Source organism: Panthera pardus, unplaced genomic scaffold (genome assembly GCF_024362965.1).
Source record: "Panthera pardus isolate Hobbes unplaced genomic scaffold, ASM2436296v1 HiC_scaffold_4, whole genome shotgun sequence".
NCBI lineage: Eukaryota > Metazoa > Chordata > Mammalia > Carnivora > Felidae > Panthera > Panthera pardus.
The window spans coordinates 14,367,857-14,390,839 of NW_026526969.1; the positions used below are offsets into that span (position 1 = coordinate 14,367,857).

Below are 22,983 nucleotides of genomic sequence, written 5' to 3' on the forward strand. Positions count from 1 at the left end.
GGTCTTGTAGGAGAGGCCGTTTAATCTCCAAGGACCACCCCTCAGTGCCTCTTCCCAGAATCCCAGGCTGGGCCCCGGGTCGGGGAGGGCCGGGCTCCCCAGGCAGCCCCTCTCTGCCTCAGTCTCCCCACCCCACCCCCGCATGGCTCTCCCCGGCCCCCACCGCTCCTCAGGCTGGGGAAATTCCACAGGCTCGGCCACCACTAGCCACATGGATCAGAGGACAGTCCCGGCCCTCTGGGGACCCAGGGCAGGGGGAGAACATTCTGTCAGCCTGCTGGCCAGCTGGGAGGGAGGTGACCGAGTGTGCGAAGGACACAGAGGGAAAGGCGCCTGGCCTGCCACTCGTGTGCCGGGGCCCTCAGACAAGTGCTCGGCCTCTGTGCACCCGTTTCCCGTCTGGGAAGGTGGGGGGCGAGGAGACAGGCCATGAAGACCTCGGAGGGTCCCACAGGGGGCCCGTGTTGGCCCCAATCCTCCACCCGGGCCCCACCTTCCAGACCTCCACTCAGGGGTGCATCCCCCCCCCCCCCCGGGAGACCCGCCTGGCCTGGGGGTGTCCCTGGGCGTCCCTGTCCCCCTCTCCCTGTCCCTGCTCCCAGCCCTCACCCCGCGAGGGCTCTCCCAGCCCTGGGTTCCAGCACTCCGCCCCTCCGCAGATGTCCTGGAACTGGTGTGAGGTTATTTCGGGAGCTGGCGGCTCCCCTGGGCCTTTCCCGAGTCTTGGCGGGAGCGCTGGAAGCCAGCAGGGGTCAGCCTGAGCGGGAGGGGGCGTGTAGCGGTTGTGGGGACACAGCCTGGTGTCTGGGGGAGAGGGTGGCAGGGGCCCACCTGAGAGGGTCCCAGGGTGGGGGCAGGCAGACCCGGAGCAACTCATTCCCTACCAGCTGGTCCTGCCCTGGGGGGACACCGAAGGATCTTCACACGTCTGTCCCTCCCACAGATGTGGCCTCAGTCACCTCCACAATCTCGCCTCACAACGCCCCTGCCCTGCCCTCCCACGCTCCGGCCTCCTAGCTGCTTGCTACCTCAGGACATTTGCACAGACGCTTCCTTCTGCCTGGCTCATTCCTCCTCGGTCTCCTGGGCCAGGTCTTTTTCAACATGAGGTCTCAGGGCAGCGGTCACCTCCCCTGAGAGCCCCCTCCCAGCCATGGCCCCAGTGTCCCCACGACTCCCCTCCTACCACCTCCGTTCTTTACTGTTCTGTAGAAACAGAACGCCAGCCACAAATGTAACTTGATGTTTTCTAGTGGCCAGTTGAAAACACAGTTTTTAAGACAGGTGGAAATTTAATATTTTTTAAAAGTTTATTTATTTTGAGAGAGACAGCACAAGCAGGGGAGGGGCAGGGAGAGAGGGAGAGAGAGACTCCCAAGCAGGCTCCGCACTGTCAGCGCAGAGCCCAAGGTGGGGCTTGAACCCACGAACCGTGAGATCATGACCTGAGCCGAAGTCAGATGCTCAACTGACTGAGCCGGCCAGAAACCTCTAATTTTAATATATTTTATTTAACCCACTGTATCCAAAAATATTTTTCTTTAACAAGTGATCAGTATAGGGGCACCTGGGGGGCTCAGTCGGTTGAGCGTCCGACTTCGGCTCAGGTCATGATCCCGTGGTCCGTGAGTTCGAGCCCCACGTCGGGCTCTGTGCTGACAGCTCGGGGCCTGGAGCTGCTTCGGATTCTGTCTCCCTCTCTCTCTGCCCCTCCCCCGCTCGCACTGTCTCTCAAAAATAAATAAACATTAAAAAAAAAAAAGCGACCGGTATAAAAATTATTGAGATTTTCTTTTATGCCCTGAATCTTGCAAACCCGTTTCAGCTGGTGGTCAGTGCTACCAAACAGGCCCGGCCAGCTCTGTGCCACTGTCCTATTGTTTGCGTCCTAGCACATACCATCACCTAGAAGGTTCCATGTACTTGCTGAGCTATTTATTACCCGTCTCTCCCGCTGCAATACGTGACTGTCTTGCCCCCCACAAGGCCACGAAGCGGATGCTCTGTCAACGTCTGGGGATGAGGGAAGGGGAGCTGTGGGGTCTGGGCCCTCCCCCAGCATCATCCCCACCCACGGGGGACCACGACTCCAGGCCACACGGCAGCATGACGAGGCCCCCTCTGTGCAAAGCGGGGGCTTGAACCCACACCCGGTGTCCCGTGCTCCCCTGGTTGTCCCCGACTCTGCTGGGCGAGGGCCGCGGGGCCCTGGCGGCTCCTGCACCCCCCACCTTGAGGCGACCTGCGGCCCAGCCCCGTCACCCCACGCGGCCACTTTCTCATCTAATCGGATTCCTGGCTCTCCCTCCCTCGATTCCGGGCTGCGGGGCGGCGGGGCCCAGCGCCCATCTGGAGAAATCATCACAGCACCCCCTCCGGGCCAGATGCCCCCCACCCCCGCGCCGCCCCGCACGGCCGGCCCCCAGCCCCTGCCCGGCACAGGGCCTCCTACGCCTGGCCGAGGGCCCCGGCACCCGGACAGGCTTTCTGGCGCCCCGTCCAGGCCAGCTGAGCTCCCTCTAGAGGGCTGCCAGCGGGCACACTGCTGGCAGAGGCCCAAGAGTCTCCCGCGGCGCCAGCGAGGCCCCCATCCGCCCGGGCCGGGGCCACGGGGAAGCCTCTGCCTGAGCCCCCCGCTCCCCAGCGGCCCACCGAGGGCTTTCACGGTCCCTGCGGCACATCCTTTTGACGGGGCTCCCACGTGACCCCTTGAGGGTTTTCGGCAACAGTAACCCACCAGGGACACGGGCACGGTGGCCTCAGTCTCCCCGTCAGTAAAACGGAGACCCTGGCCCAGCAGAGCTGTGAACAGACGTGAACGCGCTTGGAGGAATGGGTAAGAGCCAAGGAGCCTCACTGTGGGAGCTGGAAAATGAGTGGGGGACGCAGGGGAGGCTCTGTCCTCCCCCCAAATCCTGGCCCCCCCCCTGCAGCGGCACCTGGCTGCGAGGACCTGGGTGGTCACACCTCCCCTTTGAGCCTCAGCTGTCACATCTGTGAAATGGGAAGTGAGAGAGGAAGGGGTGCTCCCCTCGCAGGGGGTGGTGGGAACGCGGGGGCTAAGGCCTGGCCGGGGCTGGGTTCCCGGTAGACGGGGGTCCTGCCCTCCCCGCGGGGCACCTCCACTCGCCGCCCGAGGCTCAGGCCCGCTGGGGAGAGGGCGACACCAGCCTCACCTGCAGAGCTGGTATCTCAGCGGCCCGGACTGCCCACAGAGCCATCCTCTCCCCCCTCCCCACCGGGCCAAAGGAAGCCTCGCTTCTGTCCCCTGGCCGAGCAAACGGGCCACGCACACGACCCACTTGGCAACCTCGGAGGAACTGAGGCCCAGAAAGGGGTCTGTCACAAGCAGGTGGGTCTGCCCTGACTTGCAGGCTGTGGAGGGAAAGGTGTGGAACAGGAGGGGCAGCCCCCCGGGCCCCTGCAGGAGGGAGGCCACGTTTGCTGAGTGCCCTTCAGACACCACCGGCCAGGAGGGGTGGCGTCAGAAAGGACAGCCCGAGCGGCACTGGCTCCAGTAAAACCTTATCGGCCCCCAAATGCCCCCAAACGAGCAGATTCTCTGGGTGATAAGAGACTCAAGGGCGGGAAGCAGGAGACAGGGACAATGGCCAGGCACCCGTGGGCGGCTTGGCCAGAAACAGTGCCCCGCCAAATTAGGGGAAGGGAAAGTGGTGCCCAGCAGGGGAGGCTGGGAAGGGCTGGGCCCCAGCCAGGCAGCAAAGGTGGGGCCGGGAGGGACATGCCTCCCCAGCCCCATCCTGGCCCTTCCACACTCCCACAGCTCTGGCCTCCCCAGGGCCTTTGCACATGCTGTTTCCTTTGTTGGCCACGCTCTCCCCCCACCCCCCATCCCTTCTTCTGGTGAGCCCCTCCTCTTCTGGGCTCGGCTCAGATATCAGCTCCTGCGGGAAGTCTCTCCAGTCCTTCCGTATCAGGCCAACCCCTGCTCCCCGTACACAACGGTCACTCCTCAGAACTTCCCTTAGGATCCTGCATGAAGACAATTCGATAAAGAGACGGGGGGTGTGTCATTTGCTGCCTGACCACCTCCCACAGACACCAGGAGCCCTGTGAGGGCACGGCCTGTGTCTGCCTGTCTGTGTCGTGAACCTCAAGTATGCGTCGCGAGCAACTAAATGAGCAGCTAGTTGCCTCCCTCCGTCAGCGGCGAGGGGGTGGCAAGGCAGCAAGGCAGAGCGGCCGGCGCCTAGCACAGCACTGAGCGCACAGAAGTGACAGCCACCGCGACCATGACGGGCTAAGTTCCCTGGGCCCGGAGCCTCCGTCCCCGGGGTCATTGCATTTCCGGAGAATCTCGTGTGTGCCCGGGTGTGCCCGGGGGCAGTGGGAGGACCTGCCTCCTCCCTCCTGGCATTCAGCGGGGCCTCCCTGAGTGCCCTGGGGAGAAAATGACCACGGTCCTGAGTGAGAGTGATTTCAGAGGAGGGAGAGCGCCAGGAGGGTTTAGGGGGGACGCAGCTAAGCCGTGAGAGTGTGGAACTCGGGGCTGGTAGTGGTTGGCGTGGCTGGTAGGGGACTCCAGAGGGCCAGGCAAGGGAGCCCCAGGGAGTGGGCACCCTGCCGTCCCCTCCCGAGAGCCCTGGGGTCCTTGTCAGCCCCGGGTCAGCCCTTCCCAGCCTCCAGCAGGGCCTACGAGGGGTCTCCACGGGGCAGTGGAGGCCGGCACTCGGTGCCCCAGGCTGCTGCCTGCGCAGGTTCCTGGGCCTTGGTTTCCCCACCTGTGCAACGGTGGCACGGTGCCTCCTGACTGCCCTCACTCTCCGTGCTGGGCTCGGTCTCCCTGCTGACCCAGAGGTGCTGACCCAGAGGGAAAGAGCGAGCCGCTATGTGCTAAAGGCCAGCAGGCACCCAACCAGGGGGAGGGCAGCCCAAAGCCCTGTGGCCCGGTTCCAGCGCCGTCCCTGCGCCCTTGCCAGGCGGGGGCTGAGAATTTCCGTGCTGACCTCACCACCAGCGAGCGGTTCCAGATGCGGGCTGGGGATGGGGTGGGGGTCACGGGAGGGCGGCCTGGCCTGGTTGGAGACCCCCAGCAGCCAGGGCCCCATGCCTGGAATCACCCACCGGTGGGCTTGGCCAGGTGCTGGCGCTGGGGTGGGGGCAGGGACACAAGCGGATGGGGCTCTGGAAGGAGCACTGGACTGGTAAGTCCGGAGGCTGCACCCACGTTCTGGCGTCACCACCCCTCTCCGTGGGCTCTGGGAGCCTCTTTCAGTGGTCTGTCCACTGCGCCAGTGGACGCAATGATGCCCGGCTCCAGGAGGCCCAAGGAGGGTGTGCTGCCCTCTCAAATTGTCCCGTGGAACCTGTGTCGATGGCCCTGGGACCACCGAGGTGGGTCAGATCCTTCCTGAGTCGATGTCCCTGTGCTGCCTTCTCGGTGCTACTCATTCCTCAAGACCAGCTCGAGGTGCCCCCTCCTCCAGGAAGCCAACCCTGACATCCCCCATCCCACTGGATGAGGGGCTGTGAGTCCTGGTGAAATTCCTAACTGGGTGGAGATCCTGCCGCCTCCTGCAGCCCGAGGAAAGTCAACAACACCCTGGGGCAAAACCGCGCATCCGGGAAAGGGAGGGGTGGCGCCTGGCGGAGCAGGTCTGTTTGCTCCCAGGGCCCAGGCTACAGCACCCAGGCCCGCTAGCCAGCAAGTCAGGGCGGGGGCAATTCCCATGGCTGCCCCTGAGCCCCGAAGCCTGGCTGTCGTCTGACCGGGACGCCACAACATTGGGGTGTCCCTGCAGGGCTGGGCCAGCCACACCAGAGCTCGCTGTCTCTTTCCGTCCCCTGCCCCGGCGAGGCCCTCTCCCCCGCCCACTACCTGCAAAGCCCCACTGCCCAAATGGGGAGGCTGAGACTCAGGGAGGGACGGGGCTGCAGGGACCCCTGGGGCGGGGGGTCCCTCCCCAGGCCTCTGTGCAGGGATTCTGGGGGACGAGCCCTGCTCACAGGCCCCCTGATGCCTGGCAAGGGCTCCAGGCAGCTGACGCCCAAGGTCCCGCCATCAGTGCCCCTGCTGACCCCAAAGTGAGGCGACAATGGCCCAGGTTCCTGTGTCCGGCCAGAGCTGCTCTGGACCCCCTGCCCCCACCAGGGCACAGGTGCAGAGAGCTGAGGTCGGCAGGCGGAGCAGGACTGCTGAGACCAGTGCACAGCTGGGGAGACTGAGGCCCAGGGGCTACTAGCTCAAGCGTCCTGGACCCCTGAGCGCCCAGTCCCAGCATCCCATGGACAGGGGACAGGACATGGAGGAGGGGAGGCAGGACTGGGCTTCACCCTCCGGCCGGGCCACTGTGGAGGGGTCTCCCTTCTCTGTGGTCCTTGTGTGGAGGCAGGTGCGCGGGGTCTGCGGCTTGCGGATCCCCGGCCGGCCAGGCCGGGGTGGGACGAGGCTCTGGGCAGCAGGCAGGGTGTCAGAGCCAGGACACCAAGGCAGGAAAACGCTCTGGCAGAATCTTCCCTGCTCAGGACTGCCCCCTGCAGGCCCCGTGCCCCGCGCCGCCTCCGGGTCCCTTCCCTGCCTTAGCATCGCCTCGCTCACCAGGCCTGGCCCGCTCCCGGGGGAGGCCAGGCGGGGCCCCCAGGGGTCAGGGGGAGGGTGGGAACCGGGGGGTTACAGGCGCTGGGTTACCCCGGGGGACTGGGCGTCCAGATGAGGGCCCGGCCCCCCGAGACGCGCTGGGCAGGGAAACGGCAGAGCCACACACGCGTGCCCTCGCACACACCTCGCACACGCATGGGCACACACATCCCCGGACACTTGTTTGCGCAGCCACAGGATCCCACGCTCACCTGCATGCTCACCTGTACCACACTCGCACGCTCACCTGCACACCTACCCACGCCACATGCTTGCACACTCACAGCACGCTCACCCGCAACCACACACTTGCACACCCACCTGCACGCGCACCATACGCAGAGCCCCGTGCTCCATGGACCCAGCCTGCTCCCTCTTTGGGCCAGCTCCCTGGACAGTCCAGCCGGGCAGCCCCACGGCGGCCCGGAAAGCCTGGGGAGACCCCGCCCGTCTCCCCGACATGCTCGGTGGGGATCCCAGTCCGGCCCCCTCCCCAGCTCGGCTGATAGGGGCTGGGGCACCAGGCCAGGAGGGGCGCCGGGGTGTGGGAAAGGCCCTCTCCCCACGCCATCGGCCAGAGCCCTGGAATGCGCTGACCACAGCCCCAGCCTAATCCCAGCACAGGGCCCCATGGGGCCAGCTGGAGGCCGCAGCGGGCAGCCAGGGGAGGCTGGGCCGGGCTGGGGGGCACAGGCTCAGCCCCCAGAAGACCCAGGCAGGCTTGGCAGGCTGCCTCCCCTCCCCCCACCTCACTTGAGCAGAGATGAGAGTCTGGGTCCCTGGGAGCCCGGAGGAAGAGGCTGGGGGTGGGGGCAGAAGCCGCTTTCCTGGGACCCCTCCGAAGGACCCTAAAAAGGGACGTGGGGTGGGGAGGGGGCCAGGGCCAGCTACCCTGTCTCTCTTACTGGAAAGACGGACCTGCTGATAATGGGGACCGAAGCAGGGGGTGGGGCAGGGAGGGGCGGAGCCTCCTGTCGCCCGTCCCAGGGGTGGGGCTCCTACACCTCGCCCAGCCCGCCCGCCCCCCTGCCTATATGCCCTCGCTCATGCTCCCCACGCGCAGAAGGCGGTGAGATGGCATTGCAGGTGGGTGAGAAGGGAGCGGGCCCAGGCGGGGGTGGGGGAGACTCCCCGAGTCCCCGGCGTCCTTCCCCAGGCCTGCAGGCTGGGAGGGGAGGGCCCCCACCCTCCCGCCGGGAAGGAACGTTGCTCAGAGAGCCAGGGTCCTGGGGAACAGCACATGCTGGGGCCCCCTGGACAAGTGGGGTACACCCTGCCCCCCCTTTTGCACGCAGTTTGAAGCCTTCTGTGCAGGGGGCCTGGCCCCGGGCTGGAGCCTGCTGGTCCAGGGACACTCTGACTCTGGAGAGGACAAGTAAGGTCCCCCGCCCTCCCCGGGGGCCCCCCCTTGGCCTTGGGTGGGTGACCTCCCAGCCGTCTGCTGTCTCACAACCCCCATGACACCCCCATAGGTTTGAGATCAACTTCCTGTCTGAGGCGGGGGACATTGCCTTCCATGTCAAGCCCCGCTTCTCCAGCGCCACCATGGTGGGCAACACCTTCCAGGGTGGCCGCTGGGGCCAGGAGGAGGTGTCTGGCGTCTTCCCGCTGGTGCTGGGGGAGCCCTTTGAGGTGCCGGGGGCAGGGGAGGGGAGGCCCGTGGGTTTAAGGGAGCCCTGGGGGGGGGGGCCGGGCTCAGGGGTACCTGTGGAGGCATCTGGGCTGTCCGGCTGCTTTGCGCCAGATGTCCTGTGCCCCCGGCTCATCATGGATGTTGACGGGGAGACGGCCAGCTGGAAGTCTCACTGCTGGGTGTGGGTGGGAGCACTTCTCAGAGAGAGGAGGGGGGCCAGAGCTCCCATCCGGGGCCGGCCTGCGTGATGGGGCTGGTGAGGGGACCCGTGGGTCACCGGCCTCCCGTCCCCAGATGGAGGTGAGCTCAGATGCGGAGCACTTCCACGTCCACGCCCAGGACCACAAGGTGCTACAGTTCGCACACCGCCACCGGCCGCTGGCGGGCATCACCCGGGTACAGGTGCTGAGTGACCACCGCCTGGCCCAGGTGGAGCTGGCCAGGAGGGACCTGAGTTGGTGGTAATGCACCCGCACGCCCCAGCCACCCAGCTCCGCCCCCTGCCCAGCTCAGCAGGGACTGTGTTGGGCATCCTTGTCCCCAGGACCCATCAGGCCCCATCAGCCTGGGAGGGAGGCTGTGGGCTTAGTCCCCCGGCCCCGGTGCCCCTCGCCTCTGCAAGCCCGAGGGGGCAGGGCCCCCTGTCCACATCCCACCCCCGAGGCCGTGCTGGGGTCTGGGCGGGGGCTGAGGCGGGTGTCTTGGATATTTGCAGGGATGGGGGCCACTGAGCTGCGCCTGAAGTCCCCGGAAGGAGCCTAAGCCATCAGCTGTCTCCTGTCCCTGGAGCCCACCCTGGGGGAGGAGGGGAGGCTGGTGGTCTGTGCTTCTGGGCCCCTCCCCACTCCACCTCCACCTTCAATAAAGTTTGAGCAGGCTGCAGGGGCTTGGCTGCTATAAGGGGGATGGGACGGGGTGAGGTGGGTGATGGGTGCAGCCCTAGACACCCCCCCGAGATGGGGGCAGGGGTGTTCCCCGAGACCTCCGCCCTGGGGATGGTCTGACCCCTCGCCTCTTCCCCTCTTCCCTTGGGAGTGGTGTCAGATGACATCAGAGGACAGGGGGCTCCTGGCCAGCTGCCCTTGCAAGGCCACTGGGCACGCAGCCCTGTGGCTCAGCCTGGGGGCGCATCCTGCCCAGTGAGGACAGTCTGCTGGGAGGTCTGTAGCCTCCTCGCCCTGCTTCCTGTTGCGGGGAAGGAAGGAGTCTTTCCTGTTTCTCCTCGTCCCACCTGGAAATGAGACGTGCTCCCAGCCCTGCTCTGTGTGTGTGTGTGTGTGTGTGTGTGTGTGTGTGTGTGTGAAAACAGGGGGGGGGGGCAGAGGCGGAGAGGAAGGGAGGGAGCCCTGGAGGGCCGCGTCTGGGGACACTGAGTGCAGCTGGCCGTCCTCCAGGGCTGGCTTCAGACCCAGCTCATCTATCTACCATCTACGTATCTATGCATATATGCGTCTCCTTATCTATGGATTTATCATCTATCTACTGTCTGTTTACCCATCTCTCTGAATTAAATAGGTGATGTCACAGCCCAGGATGAGGCTTAACAAGTAATTATTTAAAGAAAAGCAGGTCAGGGCAGCAGACAGGAAGGCTGAGCAGTTCAGGCCCTGGACTTCGGAACCTGCTGCCTGGATCTGAGCCCCAGCCCCGCTGCCCTGATGTGGGACCTTGGGCAAGTTCCTGAACTTCGGGGGACAACAGGGGCCCTCCGCTCATAGGGAGTCGTCAGGGAGGCTCAGATGAGCTGTTTCAGGAGGAGCGCGGGCTGGCTGGCCGGCACTTGTCAGACTGGCCTTCTGAGGTTTTCTAGACAGGGACACTGAGACTAGTGTGGAGAAGGTGGCAGCGGGGTGGGGCCCAGAGAGGGGACAGCCCAGCGGCCTGACTCGCTGCCGTCCTGAGCTGAGGGGCCGTCTCGGCCCCCCCACCCCCAGGTGAGACAATGGTGGCCCCAGACTCCAGGGGTGCCGCTTCCTTCCTGTCTCCGTGCACTTCCCTGCCTGTGGCCACAGCCCGGCTGGCCCAGGAGCCCCTTCCCGCCCCGCCCCCCCGCCTGGGGGAGGCCTGGTGTTTTGTGTCAACTGGGAAGCTAGGGGCCGGCAGGCCAACATGCACCCTGGGGAGGACTGGGGTGGCGGGAAGGGGGTCACCCACGTGTCTGCGTCTGTGATCGGGCCAGGCCGCTTCTGCTCCTGGGGACTCTGTGCCCAGCGACGGCGGCTTCCCTGCTCAAGGTGCCAGGCCCCTGCTTTGTGACCTGAGCTGGCTGCACACCCTCTCTGGGCCTCAGTTTCCCTGCAGACAAAAGGCTCCCCTCATGGGGAAGAGTTGTCTCCCCAGTAGCAATGCACGGTGGGAGGGGGAAAAAGTAAAAGACGATGCCAGGCTGTCTTTTCCTGTGGGGGGTGGGGGGGGGAGCACTGGGCCCGGGGATGGCCTGAGGCTCAGAGTCAGATGCCGCGTGCGAGTTTTGCTGGGCTCTACCAAGGGCCAGGCCCACGCTGTCTCCCAAGATCTGGGCCAAACGGGCTCAGAGAGGTCCAGTTACTTGACGAAGCTTGCTCAGCAAATGAGGGGTGAAGCCAAAAAATCCAGGTCTGACAGATCTCACGCATGCACACGCACACACACACTCTGCCCCTCAACCGCTGGTCTGAGCTGAGTCAGCTTTGAATCAGCCCTTCGTCCACTCCAGGCTACAAGCTGCCAGGGGGCAATTCGGACCACAGGGCGCCAGACCCACTGCGTTCCTGAGCCTCAGTCTCCCCTCTGGGAAAGGGGGTGCGGGGAGCTGTGATCTCAGAGGGTCCTGCTGTAGAGGTGGCACGCCCTCCTCTGTCCTGACTCCCCCCTGCCCTCTGCACACTGTGTGTGGGTGCCTGTCTGGCCTGTCTGTAACTGTGTCCCATTGTAGTGTGGCAGTCCCGTGGCCGGTCCCTCAGCTCAGATGATAACTCCTCTGGGAAGGCCTCCCTGATCTCCACTTGCCTCTACTCCCCACCCCCGTCACACTGCCTCTTCTCGGGGTCGGGGACCAGGTCTCAGCCCAGCACCCAGCCCTGGCCGCCCCAGAGCACAGCGAGCTCTGGGCATATTTGCTGAATGAATGAATAAGTGGAGAATTGAACAACGGACTTGAGGAACATCACTCAGAGACTTGGACAAGCCAGAGACATCACCCCCCAGCAGGGGCCACAGAGTCATACGGGCTTCCACCGTAGCTGGTCCCTGAACTCAAGAGCTGAGAACAAACGCTATCCCCTCCCCCACCTTTGGCTTCATCCGTCCCCTTGCTCATCTGTCTCTTCCAATCCTGGGACTCACGGTGCTGTCTCTGCCTCAGGGCCTTTGCACCAGCTCCTCCCTGTCGCTCTGCCCCAGGACTCAGCCTGGCTTTCTCCTTTTCACTCTCCAGGCCTCCATCCCAAGTGGCACGTTGTGGTCCCGGGATTTCCCACGTCACAGGGCCCCCAGCAACCTCCCCCCGCCGACATTCAGTGCCAGGACACAGCCAGCTGGGCGGGATGCTCACCACGGGATTCCTCGCACCTGAAGCAATGCGTGGCACATCGCACACACCAGTAAATATCTGCTAAGTTAGTGAATACATGGGACCAGGCCCCACCTAAACCTTTCCAGGGACAGGCAGGTCATGACCCACCACGTCAGCCCGTTTCCCTGGTGACTGGAAGCGAATTCTAGAGTCGACTTAAACCTGCTCTTCTCCCCCCCGCATCTCTGTCCCTCCTCTGTGCCACAACAGAGGCTCCTTGGAAGGAGGACACACATTCCTTGATGCCTTTCAGAGACCCTAAGACAGCAGGGTGGTGCACTCAAGCCAAAGGAGTCGAAAGAGGTCAATCGGAGCAGCCCCCTGCTCTGGGAAAACAGAGCCTAATCTCTCAGAGGACCCGTTTCCTTCTCCATTGTGTGTGTGTGTGTGTGTGTGTGTGTGTGTGTGTGTGTAGGGGGACTCACTGGGCCTGGCCTGTCTAGGGAAGCACAGAAGCCTTGGCGAGGAGGAAGTGGCCCCTGGAGGTTTGGGTCTATGGGTCCACAGGCTTCGGATGCCACTGGATGGCCTAAGGTACCAGCCCTCCGGATGGTGGAGGAGAGAGTGCAAATGGCCACGGGCCCACGTGACTACATGCAGGCAATAGGGGCTGGTGAGGTCTGTGGCTACCAGGAAGGTGCAGACTCCGCCACACTCAGCCCCCTCCACCCGTGCGCAGGGAAGTGTGCAAGTGAGCAGATCTTCTGGGTTTAAAAGATCTGAAGTTAACTTATCTGAAATCTGTTTTTAAATACTGGCCTCTATGGTGAGGCCTACACCGAGCATTGACTTCTAAGCAAGGTCCCAGGGGCAGTCAGTTCGAGCCTTTGGTCTAAAGCCAACGTTTGTCCTGCTTTGCCTCACCTGGACACCCCAGGGTGGGGAGTGCCTTCCAGCCCCCCCCAGTCCAGCCCCTTCCTTGAACCTCTTGGGTCCCATGAGAAACAGACCACCCAGCAGAGGGCGCTCCAGACACGGGTCTTCCCCATCCCCAAATCCAAGCGGCAAAGACCCACTCTTCGTTTCCCCAGAATGAGAGCCTGGGCCTCGAGGGCATTGAGAACGGCGAGGCCCCACCTGCGTAATTCACTGTGGAACCGGGACCTGGCACGGGCTGGAGGACGGAATGCATAGATGGGGCGGCTGTGAGCACAGGACATGTGGTCTGCCTGAGCCCCTCCGCTACCTGCGTGCCGAGCTGCTCCCTGCCAGGCCGTGGATGTCTCCTCTTCTTTCAGGTTCAGTTACAACCACTCTGGCCCCGTATGGCTCCCATGATGCTGAGCTCTGACCACGTGTCATCACGACCCAGGAGGGCTGGGGCTACCAGGGCAATGTGCTCAGGGCAGAGGTGGCCTCGAGTGGCAAACCCATCACTACCTCTGGCCCCAGGGCAGTCCCTGTGAGAGGGAAGGGCTCTTAGGCTCCAGGACCCCCATCACTGGGGCCCTGCAGGTGTCCACAGCCAGAAGTCCCGTGTAGTCGGAGACTTGAGTCTCCCTCGAGCATCTCGGGGGCAGGGGGGGGGGGGGTGGGTGCGGAAACCGGGCTGTGGAGCTGGCTCCAGGGACCTGGGGAGGGGACGGCAGGCTGAAGTGCCCGTCTGCATCAATGTGCATTTTCAATCCCGCCCTGACATTTTGTCATGAAAAATTTCAAACATGTGGAAGCTGGAAGTGGCTTTCAGCGAACACCCGTAAACACGCTGTCTGGATACAGAAATAACGCCGTCTCCACGGCCTCCCCCTGGCCAGCAGTCCTGGGTGTCTGCGCACTTCAACCCTGCCCTGCACCCGGACCTCCCAGCACACACATCCTTAACTAGCGTCCAGTATTCTTTCACGCCTCTTTTTTGAAAACTGGTTTCTTCTTCTGCAAAATGGGGTAACGGCTGCCTCCATAAGCCTGGGGGCTGTGGGGCCCTGGGGCGGCCGGGCGGGGGACACTTGGTGCACTGAGAGGGGCAAGCGGGGCAAGGTGTGAACAACAGCGGGGGGCGGCGGTAGGACCTGGACGCGGGTCTCAGCTCCCTCCCCACCCGGCCTGGGCCCCACTGGTCATCAGGCAGCACAGGCACAGGCCACGAGTGGGGCAGGCGGGCCTCCCAAGCTCCCTCCTTCGGGACTCCAGACTCCACAGGCCCGGCCGCTGGAGCTGTCTTTTCAGCACCAAGCAGCCCTTTGCTCCGCAGGCACAGTACGACCCTGAGGTACCCTCCCATTCTCCCCCCTGCCCCCAAGGTGGCCGCAGAGACTCCCGGGCAGGAGGACGTGAGCTGCAGGACCCAGGGGGAGGGGACGCTGGGGCACTTTGGGCACATGTGCGGGTGGGGCTGGGGGAGGGACCCTGGGCAGGAGGGACCCCCGGAAGGAGGGGTTGGGGCAGGGGTTATGGCTTCTACCCAGTGCCTGAGGCAGGCGATGCCTGGGGCAGAGGTGAAAGTGGGCCAAGCAGGGTGGCCGAGATGGGGGAGGGCACATGGGGGGGGTTCTCATCTTGGGGATACTTGCCAGAGGATCATGTCCTCTCTGCACCTGGGCACTGAGGTCCTTTTCCCTTGGGAGAACTCCTCCTGGATGAGACCCAAAGGCTTCCCCTCTCTGCCCTGTCCCCAGGACTGCCGGGCAGGTGGGGGTGGGTAGACAAAAAGGGAGCACAGCACCCCCTGTTCACACCCCTTCTCTTCAGGGCACCCCAGGTGCAGTGCCAGTGCACCACGGATGTCACCGAGGGAGCCCGGTGCGCTGACCCCCAGCTGACTGGGTGGAGCCCACAGCCCTGGCTCTTGGGGGCTTGACGGCTCTCCTCTAGGAGGTGGTGCTGGTATGGATGCCTGACCCTAGGGTCATCCCCTCTGGCCGGTGGCCTGGTGGGACCCGGGGGACAAGGCTTGTCAGGCCAGGGAGGTCCGTGGAGGGTGGGGTCCTACAGACAGCGGGGCCAGGCCCCCAGGGCTCAGGAGAGCAAGCGTCCTTTCGAAACACTCAGCGATGACCTCACTTATCCTCACAAGAGCCCTATGTGGTGGTCTTCGTAGATAAGGGGTTTCACACACAGAGAGGGGAGGCATCTGCCCAAGGTCACACAGCATGTCTGTGGCAAAGCTGGGATTTGAACCCAGGCAATTTCACGCCAGAGTCTTCTAGATATTAGGGTGGTTGTAGTTGGAAATATTCAGTGCTGATTTTATTGTTTTCCTTCTTACTTAAAAAAAAAAAAATAAGGTCTTAAGTTTGCAAACATGGCTTTGTAAAGAGTTTTTGGGGAGACTCTGACCCCCATGGCTGAAGAGGAGTTGGTTACTCTGCACCCTGGCAGAGGCCCCACACTTCGTGGGAAGGGGGCAGAGCCAGTGGCCAAGGCGCATCCAGGCTGTGAGAGAGCCCGGGGAAGCCCAGAGGGGACCCTGCGTTCTCTGGCCAGCTGCCTGGAACATCCCGGAACTTGGAGAGGCAGCCTCCTTCCGGGGGCACCAAGGCCCTGCACCTCGTGGGGCTCCGCACAGAGGGAGAGGGCGTGGGGGGGTGTGGAGAGGCTCCTCGTGCGGGGAAGGCACCGCCAGCAGGCACAGTGACCCAGGCCGTGCTCCCACCCAAACCTGAAACCAGGTTTCAGGACCCTGGAGACAGCGCCCCTACCCTCGCGTCAACCTCAAACCCCTCTCCAGCCAAGTGTCTGCATCTTTTCAGTATGCGCTGCCCTCCCTGACAGCCAGCCATTCTGAGCCCGCACGGGACCAGTTCCAGCCCGAGGGACAAAGCCGTAACCGGGGCCGCAGGCCGGGCTGGCCCTGGACAGGCAGTCGGTGCTGCTGCCTTGCAGGGCCCTTCACCATGGTTACGGCCCACCCGCAGCTCCACTCAGAGGCGGGCATTGTTTGGGCGCCAGAGTGTGGCAAGTGCCCAGGAGACCAGGCTGGCACAATGGCCTTGGCGTGTCTTCGGCCGTGGACGTGTAGCTGAGCACTTTCCCACGCTCCAGCGTCTCGGCAGCTCTGGGAAGGTGAGTGCACCCTGGCTTCGTGGATGGGGAAACGGAGGCCTGGAGAAGTGCATCCGAGAGTCTGGGGCAGCCTTGGGACAAGGCTCCAAGTCAGGGCTTGCAGCAACCAGGCACTGGGGCGGGCGGGGGGCACGCCCACCCTCTGCCGGGCAGCATTGGCGCAATGTCAGGGTTACCCTGACCTGGATCACGAGCACGTGTGAGCCAACACCAGGGGCTTCAGCAGTCCCTCCCGCACTCTGTGCTCCTGTCCCCAGGCAGGGAGAGCACCCGGTGTTTGCACAGTGTTGCCTCCAAACCTTTGCCCCACTGACCACTCTGCCCATACGCCCTTCTCTCCGCCGTCTCCCTGAAAACTGTCACCTTCCTTAATTCCTCCCCATCCAGAGGGAGGGGACACGGTTTCATCTGCCCCTTTCGCAGCACACGCCAGCTTTCCTTTGGAGCCCTGCCCTGCCCTGCGCGGTGTGGTGCTGGAGTGTGGACGATCCCGGGTCTGCCCTCCCCTCTCAGAGACTGAAGGCACCTGCAGGGTCTTCTGGCTGCACCCTTCTTCTCACCGCCCAGATCAGCAAGGGCAGGCTGCTTGATGCCTCTGTTTCCCAGACTCGGGTCTCGAACAAAGTTTGCAAGGACGGGGCTATTGCATGCACCTGCTGGCCTGTGGCCGCCACCAGTTCACGAGCAAACCGGGGAGAAAAGTACGTGACAGCAAGAGGAAAAGAATCCTCACGTGTTCAGGAGCGAAAGGATCAGCGGCTCACTTCTCATCAGAAACCAGAGAAGCCGGTGAAGACAGTGAGAATGAGTTGGTCAAAGTGCTCAAGGGGAAAAAAAAAAAAAAAAAGCCAACCCAGAATCTCATATCCAGCAAAACTATCGTTCAAAAATGATGATGCAGTAAAACCATTCCCAGGTATGAAAAGTCTAAGGGAATTCGTTGCTAGCAGACCTTCTCACAATAAGTGCTAGAAGTCCTCCAGGCTGCACAGAAGTGACACAAGGTGGTAGCCCGAATCCACAGACAGAATGAAAAGTGCTGGGGGTGGTAACTGAGTGCATCAACGTACGAGACCACGTGCATACATCTCCCTGATGTAGTGTATCGCCAACAGCATGGGGCAGTGGGGAGAGACACAGTTACCAGCAGCAAGGTTTCTAGGTTTTACTGGAAAGAAGTCAGTATTTTTAAAAAAACTTTAAATATGTTTTTACTTATTTTTGAGAGAGAAAGAGCATGAGCGGGGGAGGAGCAGAGAGAGAGGGAGACAGAGAATCCGAAGCAGGCTCCAGGCTCCGAGCTGTCAGCACAGAGCCCGACGTGGGGCTCGAACTCACAGGCTGTGAGACCATGACCTGAGCCGAAGTTGGACGCTTAACCGACTGAGCCACCCAGGCACCCCTGGAATGAAGTCAGTGTTAATCAGAAAGAGACTGTGATAGGAGGCACGTGCAATCCCCAGGGTGATCACTATGAGAAAAAAACTAAAAAATACAGTTACAAAAATCAACAGAGAAATTTAAATGGCACACTAAAAAATATTTATAAGACACGAAAGAAGGTAGCGAAGGAGGAACAGAGGAAGAAAATATAGAGAAGAGACATATAGAAAGTAAACAGCAAAATGAAAGATGTGAGCCTAAGTGTGGAATAATCAAGTGTGTGCCTTTGGTCTTTGTTCCTGGCACGGAGCTCCTAAAACCTGTAGGATTTCCTGAGTGTTACCTTCTGTTACTCCTAATAAGCCCCTGCAGCCCACGCCTGGGTTTATGCTGATGGGGTGGGGAGAAGGGCTCTGGATGGCAGGGTGGCACCAACCTCGGGGCAGAGGGTTGGAACTTTCACTCCCCCCGTCCCCCAGGAAAGGGAGAGGGGCTCAAGACCGAGTCCAGTCATTAATGGCCAATGATCTAATCAGCCATGCCTCAGTAGTGAGACCCCATCTAGACTCCCTAAACAGAGGGGGTCTGGGGAGATTCCAGGTGGAAACGTGTATGGTGGGAGGGTGGTGCGTCCGGAGAGCGTGTGGAACCTTGACGCCCCACGTCCCCGCACCTTGGCCCATGCTGTCTCCTCCACTTGGCTGTTCTGGAGTTGCATTTCTCGTCATGTGACTGCAATCCTGAGTGTGGTGCTTTCTGGTGTTCTGTGGGTCATTCTAGTGAATTACTGACCTGAGGGAGGTCGTGGGAAACACGAACGTGCAGCCAAGTCAGACCCGTGTGTGAGCGCAGCCTGGGGACCCCAGGCCCACAGCTGATGTCAGCTTACGGGACCCAGCCCCCCACCTGTGGGGTCTGCGATGACCCCACAGGGTCAGAACCAAAATGAATTGTAGGACCCTCGGTCAGTACTGGAGGGCCACAGAATTAGGTTGACAGACGCTGATTATGTCAATAATTACGCGACGTGTAAACTGGGGCCTAAACATCCCAATCCAAAGGCAGAGGTTTTCCGACTCTATTGTTTAATGCTTTAAAAAGTTAAGATCCAGTTGTATGCTATCTAAGTCTTGGATTCAAAGACACAAACGGATGAAGGTACACAGATAAGCCATAAGAGAGCTGGGGTGGCTTCGCCCATACCTTCCCGCTAGCGCCAGTCCAGCCCCGACGGCATTACTGGTAAACTGTAGCAAACGCTTCAAGAAGAAATAATGTCCGATTCACCACAAGATAAAGGACAAGGGCAACATTGTAAAGCCAGCCGAAGAAAACTGCGGACGTCTTCAGGAACGAACACAGATGTAAGAATCCTCAACAAAATGTTCAAACCGAATGCAGCAACATGTAAAAAGGACCCCACAGCGTGACCAAGCAGGACTTATTCCGGGAATGCAAAGTTGGCTTAATGCTGAAAACCCAATTAACCTGCATTAACAGAATAAAGGACAAAACCCACATGATCGTGTCAACAAATGCAGGAAAAGCATCTGACAAACACTGACACCCAGCCGTAACAAAAACTCGTGACAGACCAGAGATAGACAGGAATTTCCTCAAACAGATACAGGCATCGATGAAAAGTTACAGCTAATAACTGTACTTAAGGATGACAGGCTGAATTCTTCCCCCTCTAACAAACCAAGGATATCTGTTATCCTTGCTATTCAACATTATGCTGAAGACTCTGGCCAGTGGAATAAGGAAAAAATAAAACGAACTAAAACGAAAGAAACTAAAGAAATCCAGATTGCAAAGGAAGAAGAAAAACTACCTTCATTCACAGCTGACATGGTCCTTTGTGTAGAAAATCCTCAGGAATCCCCCAAAGAGCTACCAGAATTGAACAAACCAGGTTAGCAAGGTGGCAGGGTATGAGATCAAAAACAAAAGAAATCAATTATAGTTCTATCTCTCTTTAATGTTTACTTGTTTATCTTAGAGAGAGAGAGAGAGAGTGCATGCACGAGAGCACATGTGTGCATGCCAGGGAGGGGCAGAGAGAGAAGGAGAGAGAGGATCCCCAGTAGGCTCCACAGAGCCCAATGCGGGGCTCGATCCCACGAACTGTGAGATCATGACTTGAGCTAAAATCAAGAGTCAGGCGCTTAACCAACTGAGTCACCCAGGCATCTCAATTAGAGTTCTATGTACAAGCAATGATCATTGTGAAAACGTAATTGATAATTCCATCCACAATAGCACAAAGAATAACACAATGCTTAAGAATAAATGTGACAGGTAGCAAGCCTTGCCTGCGAGGTGAAGCCTTCATAAAAATCCAAAGGATGGTGTTCAGAGAGCTTCTAGGGGTGGTGAACACCCGGGGATTTGGGGAGAGTGGTGCACTCCAGGACGGCTCTGCACCTGTTCCCCATAGCTTGCCCGGCACATCTCTTCCCTCTGGCCATTTTTGAGGTACATCTTTTATATTAATAATTAAAAAAAAAGAATAAATGTGACAAAAGAAGGGCAAGTCTTGTATCCTGAAAAGAATAAACATCACTAACGTGAATTTAAAAATAGTATTTAAGTAGATGGAGAGACGTTCCGTGTTCGAGTCTCCCCGAAAGTCATCTATAGATCCAACGCAATCTTTCTCAAAGAGATTTGTTTTTTGGGTGGGGAGGTGGTAGGAATTGACAAGCTGGTCCCAAAATTTATATGGAAATTCAAAGGACCTAGAACAGTCAAAACAACTTTGAAAGAGAGGAGCAAAGCTGGAGGATCAACACTACCCAACCTCCAAACTTACGATAAAACCACAGGAATCAAGACAGGACAGGCGTATAGATTCGGGGAGCAGATCTGAGAATCCAGAAATTAGCCCTTGTATTTACGGTCAGTTGATTTTCTTTTACTTATTTATTTATTTTTAATTTTTTAAAATTTATTAAAAAAATGTTTTTTCACATTCATTTTTTGAGAGACAGAGCAAGGCAGAGAGTGAGCAGGGGAGGAGCAGGTGGCAGGTGGTGGGGGGGGGGGGGGGACACAGAATCTGAAGCAGGATCCAGGCTCTTGAGCTGTCAGCACGGAGCCCAGTGTGGGGCTCGAACCCACAGACTGTGAGGTCATGACCTGAGCCGAGGTTGGATGCTCAGCCAACTGAGTCACCCAGGCACCCTTATGGTCAGTTGATTTTCAACAAAAGTACCAAGACAATTCGACGGAGGAAGGACAGTCTTTTTAACAAATGGCGCTAGAGCAAACAGGTACTGAAAAAAAACAAATGATAAACTTTATACCGCGCACAACCAATCAAAATGCTGCCCGTAACAGCTAAAACTTCTGTAAGAAAACAGAAGAAACCTCCATGATCTTGGGTTAGACATTGCACCAAGAAAGCACAATCCATAAAAGAAAAATCGATAAGCTGCACTTCGCCACAAATAAACAATTTCTCTTTGGAGCACCCGGGTGCCCCAACTGGTTAAGCGTCTGACTTCGGCTCAGGTCATGATCTTGCGGTTGGTGGGTTCGAGCCCCACGTCGGGCGCTCTGCTGTCAGTGCGGAGCCTGCCTCGGATCCTCTGTCCCCTCTCCGCCCCTCCCCTGCTTGCCCTCTCTCTCTCTCAAAAATAAATAAATATTAATTTTTTTTTAAATTTCTCTTGTGACACCATTAAGAAAATGAAAAGATAAGTATAAACTGAGGAACAATACGTTCAGAGTGCATATCTGATAAAAGACTCGCATCCATATACACATATGGATAAAACAAACAGGAGTCAGTAAGAAGATAACCCGATGTAAAAATGGGCAGAAGACCTGAACAGACAGGTCATCAGAGAAGACATATGAACTGATAAGCCTACTTACCGGCATCATCACGATGCTCAGCATCATCAGTCATTAGGGAAATGCAGATGAGAACCTTGATGAGCTGCCAGGACACACCTACTGGAAGGGCTAATCGAGAAAGACAGTAATGAGGTGCAGGTACGGATGTGGGGCGGTTGGAAGCCTCCCGCGTTGTACACTCGCTCTGTGAAAGCAGCCCGGCGGCGGCTTCTTTAGAAAGTTAAACGTGAACTTACCATACGACCCAGCATTTCCACCCTCAGGAATCTGCCCGAGGGAAATGAAAACATAGGTCCACACACCGAGTATATGAATGTTCATTGCAGTATCTACATAAGAGCCCCCAAATGGACACAATCCAGGTGCCGGTCACCTGGGGAATGGAATCGCCAGATGTGGTCCATCCACACCATGGAATACTATTCTACAAGAAAAGAATGAGGTCCTGACACCTGCGACCAGGATGAGCCCCAAGGACATGATGCTAGGTGAAGCCGGACACGGAGGACTGGGTACTGTGGGATTCCATGTACGTGAGTGTTCAGAAAAGGCAGACTTATGGACGCGGACACCAGGGACTCAGGTGGAAGCAGGGGCTGCCTGTCGAAGGCTGGGGCAAGCGTTTGGTGTGATAGAAATGTTCTGAAACCCGATCGTGGTAGTGGTTGCACAATCCTGTAAATTCACTAGAAATCACGCACGACAGATTTTATGTTGTGCTGACTGCATCTCAACAAAGTCATTTTTTTTTTATTTTTAAAAATTTTTTTTTAACGTTTATTTATTTTTGAGACAGAGAGAGACAGAGCATGAACGGGGGAGGGGCAGAGAGAGAGGGAGACACAGAATCGGAAGTAGGCTCCAGGCTCTGAGCCATTAGCCCAGAGCCTGATGCGGGGCTCGAACTCATGGACCACGGGATCGTGACCTGAGCTGAAGTCGGACGCTTAACTGACTGAGCCACCCAGGCGTCCCTCAACAAAGTCATTTTTAAAGAAGTAAACGTTGATTATTTTTGCGGTACTACTGTATCTGTGCTTGTTGTAGCATTTTGTTGTGTTAAAAATACAATACCATGTACAATCACTTAAAAAAAAAAACCTGAAATGCATAGATGTGAATCTAACAAAATGTGTACGGACTTCTATGCTGAAAACCACAAACTCTGACGAAAGAAGTCAGATAAATGGAAAGACATACCATGCTCATGGATTAGAAGGCTCAACACAGGGAAGGTATCACTCCTCTCCAATCTGATATACAGACTTAATGCAATGCCTATAAAAATCCCAGTACCAGAGGGTATTGGGAGGAGGCACATGCAGAGACTGATGGGTCGGGACAGAGAACCCACGACAAGCCCCACGTAGGTACGGCCAGCTGACTTTTGACAAAAGTGCAGGAACAGTTCAATGGAGGACAGACTGCCTTTTCAATAAACAATCCCGGAGCCAATGAATATCCACAGGCAAAAAAGTAACTTCCACCTACACACCACCCCTGGTTTAGAAAACCAACTCAAAATGGGTCATACATTAAATATAAAATATACGACATTTAGAAGATAATAGTGGAGAAAATCTTCGAAATCTAGGGCTTAGAACTGACACCCAAATGACCATCTATACAAGAAAAAAAAAATCAAGGCACTGAACTTCATCAAAATCAAATACTGCTGCCATGCACAGGACCCTCCTGAAGGATGGAAACACAAGCTAAGACTGGAAGCAAACATTTGCAAACCACATATCTGATGAAGGGCTATCTAGAACATGTAAGAACTCACAAAACTCCCCAAAATGAATAAAAATCCAATTCGAAAATGGACAAAACCTATGCAAAGGTGTTTCACTGAAGAGGACGTGTGGACAGCAAGCAAACAGCACTGGCCACTGCGCCCACTATGAAGCTAGCGGACTATCAGCGGCACATCGTGGCGGGGCATCCCGC

At 58.8% G+C, this 22,983-nt stretch overlaps 2 protein-coding genes across 2 annotated transcripts in view; both read left to right on the top strand.

Annotated features, from left to right (window-relative positions):
- The window catches only part of MRM2 (mitochondrial rRNA methyltransferase 2), a 289,956-nt gene that overhangs the window by 63,642 nt on the left and 203,331 nt on the right, over positions 1 to 22,983 (top strand). The gene's annotated exons all lie outside the window — the stretch shown is intronic.
- Positions 7,633 to 9,113, top strand: GRIFIN (galectin-related inter-fiber protein). Its single transcript, XM_053894031.1, has 5 exons — positions 7,633 to 7,667; positions 7,755 to 7,973; positions 8,071 to 8,230; positions 8,526 to 8,692; positions 8,947 to 9,113. Exons 1-5 carry the CDS (start codon positions 7,633 to 7,635, stop codon positions 8,960 to 8,962), a joined length of 597 nt encoding a protein of 198 aa, XP_053750006.1. The 3' UTR covers positions 8,963 to 9,113.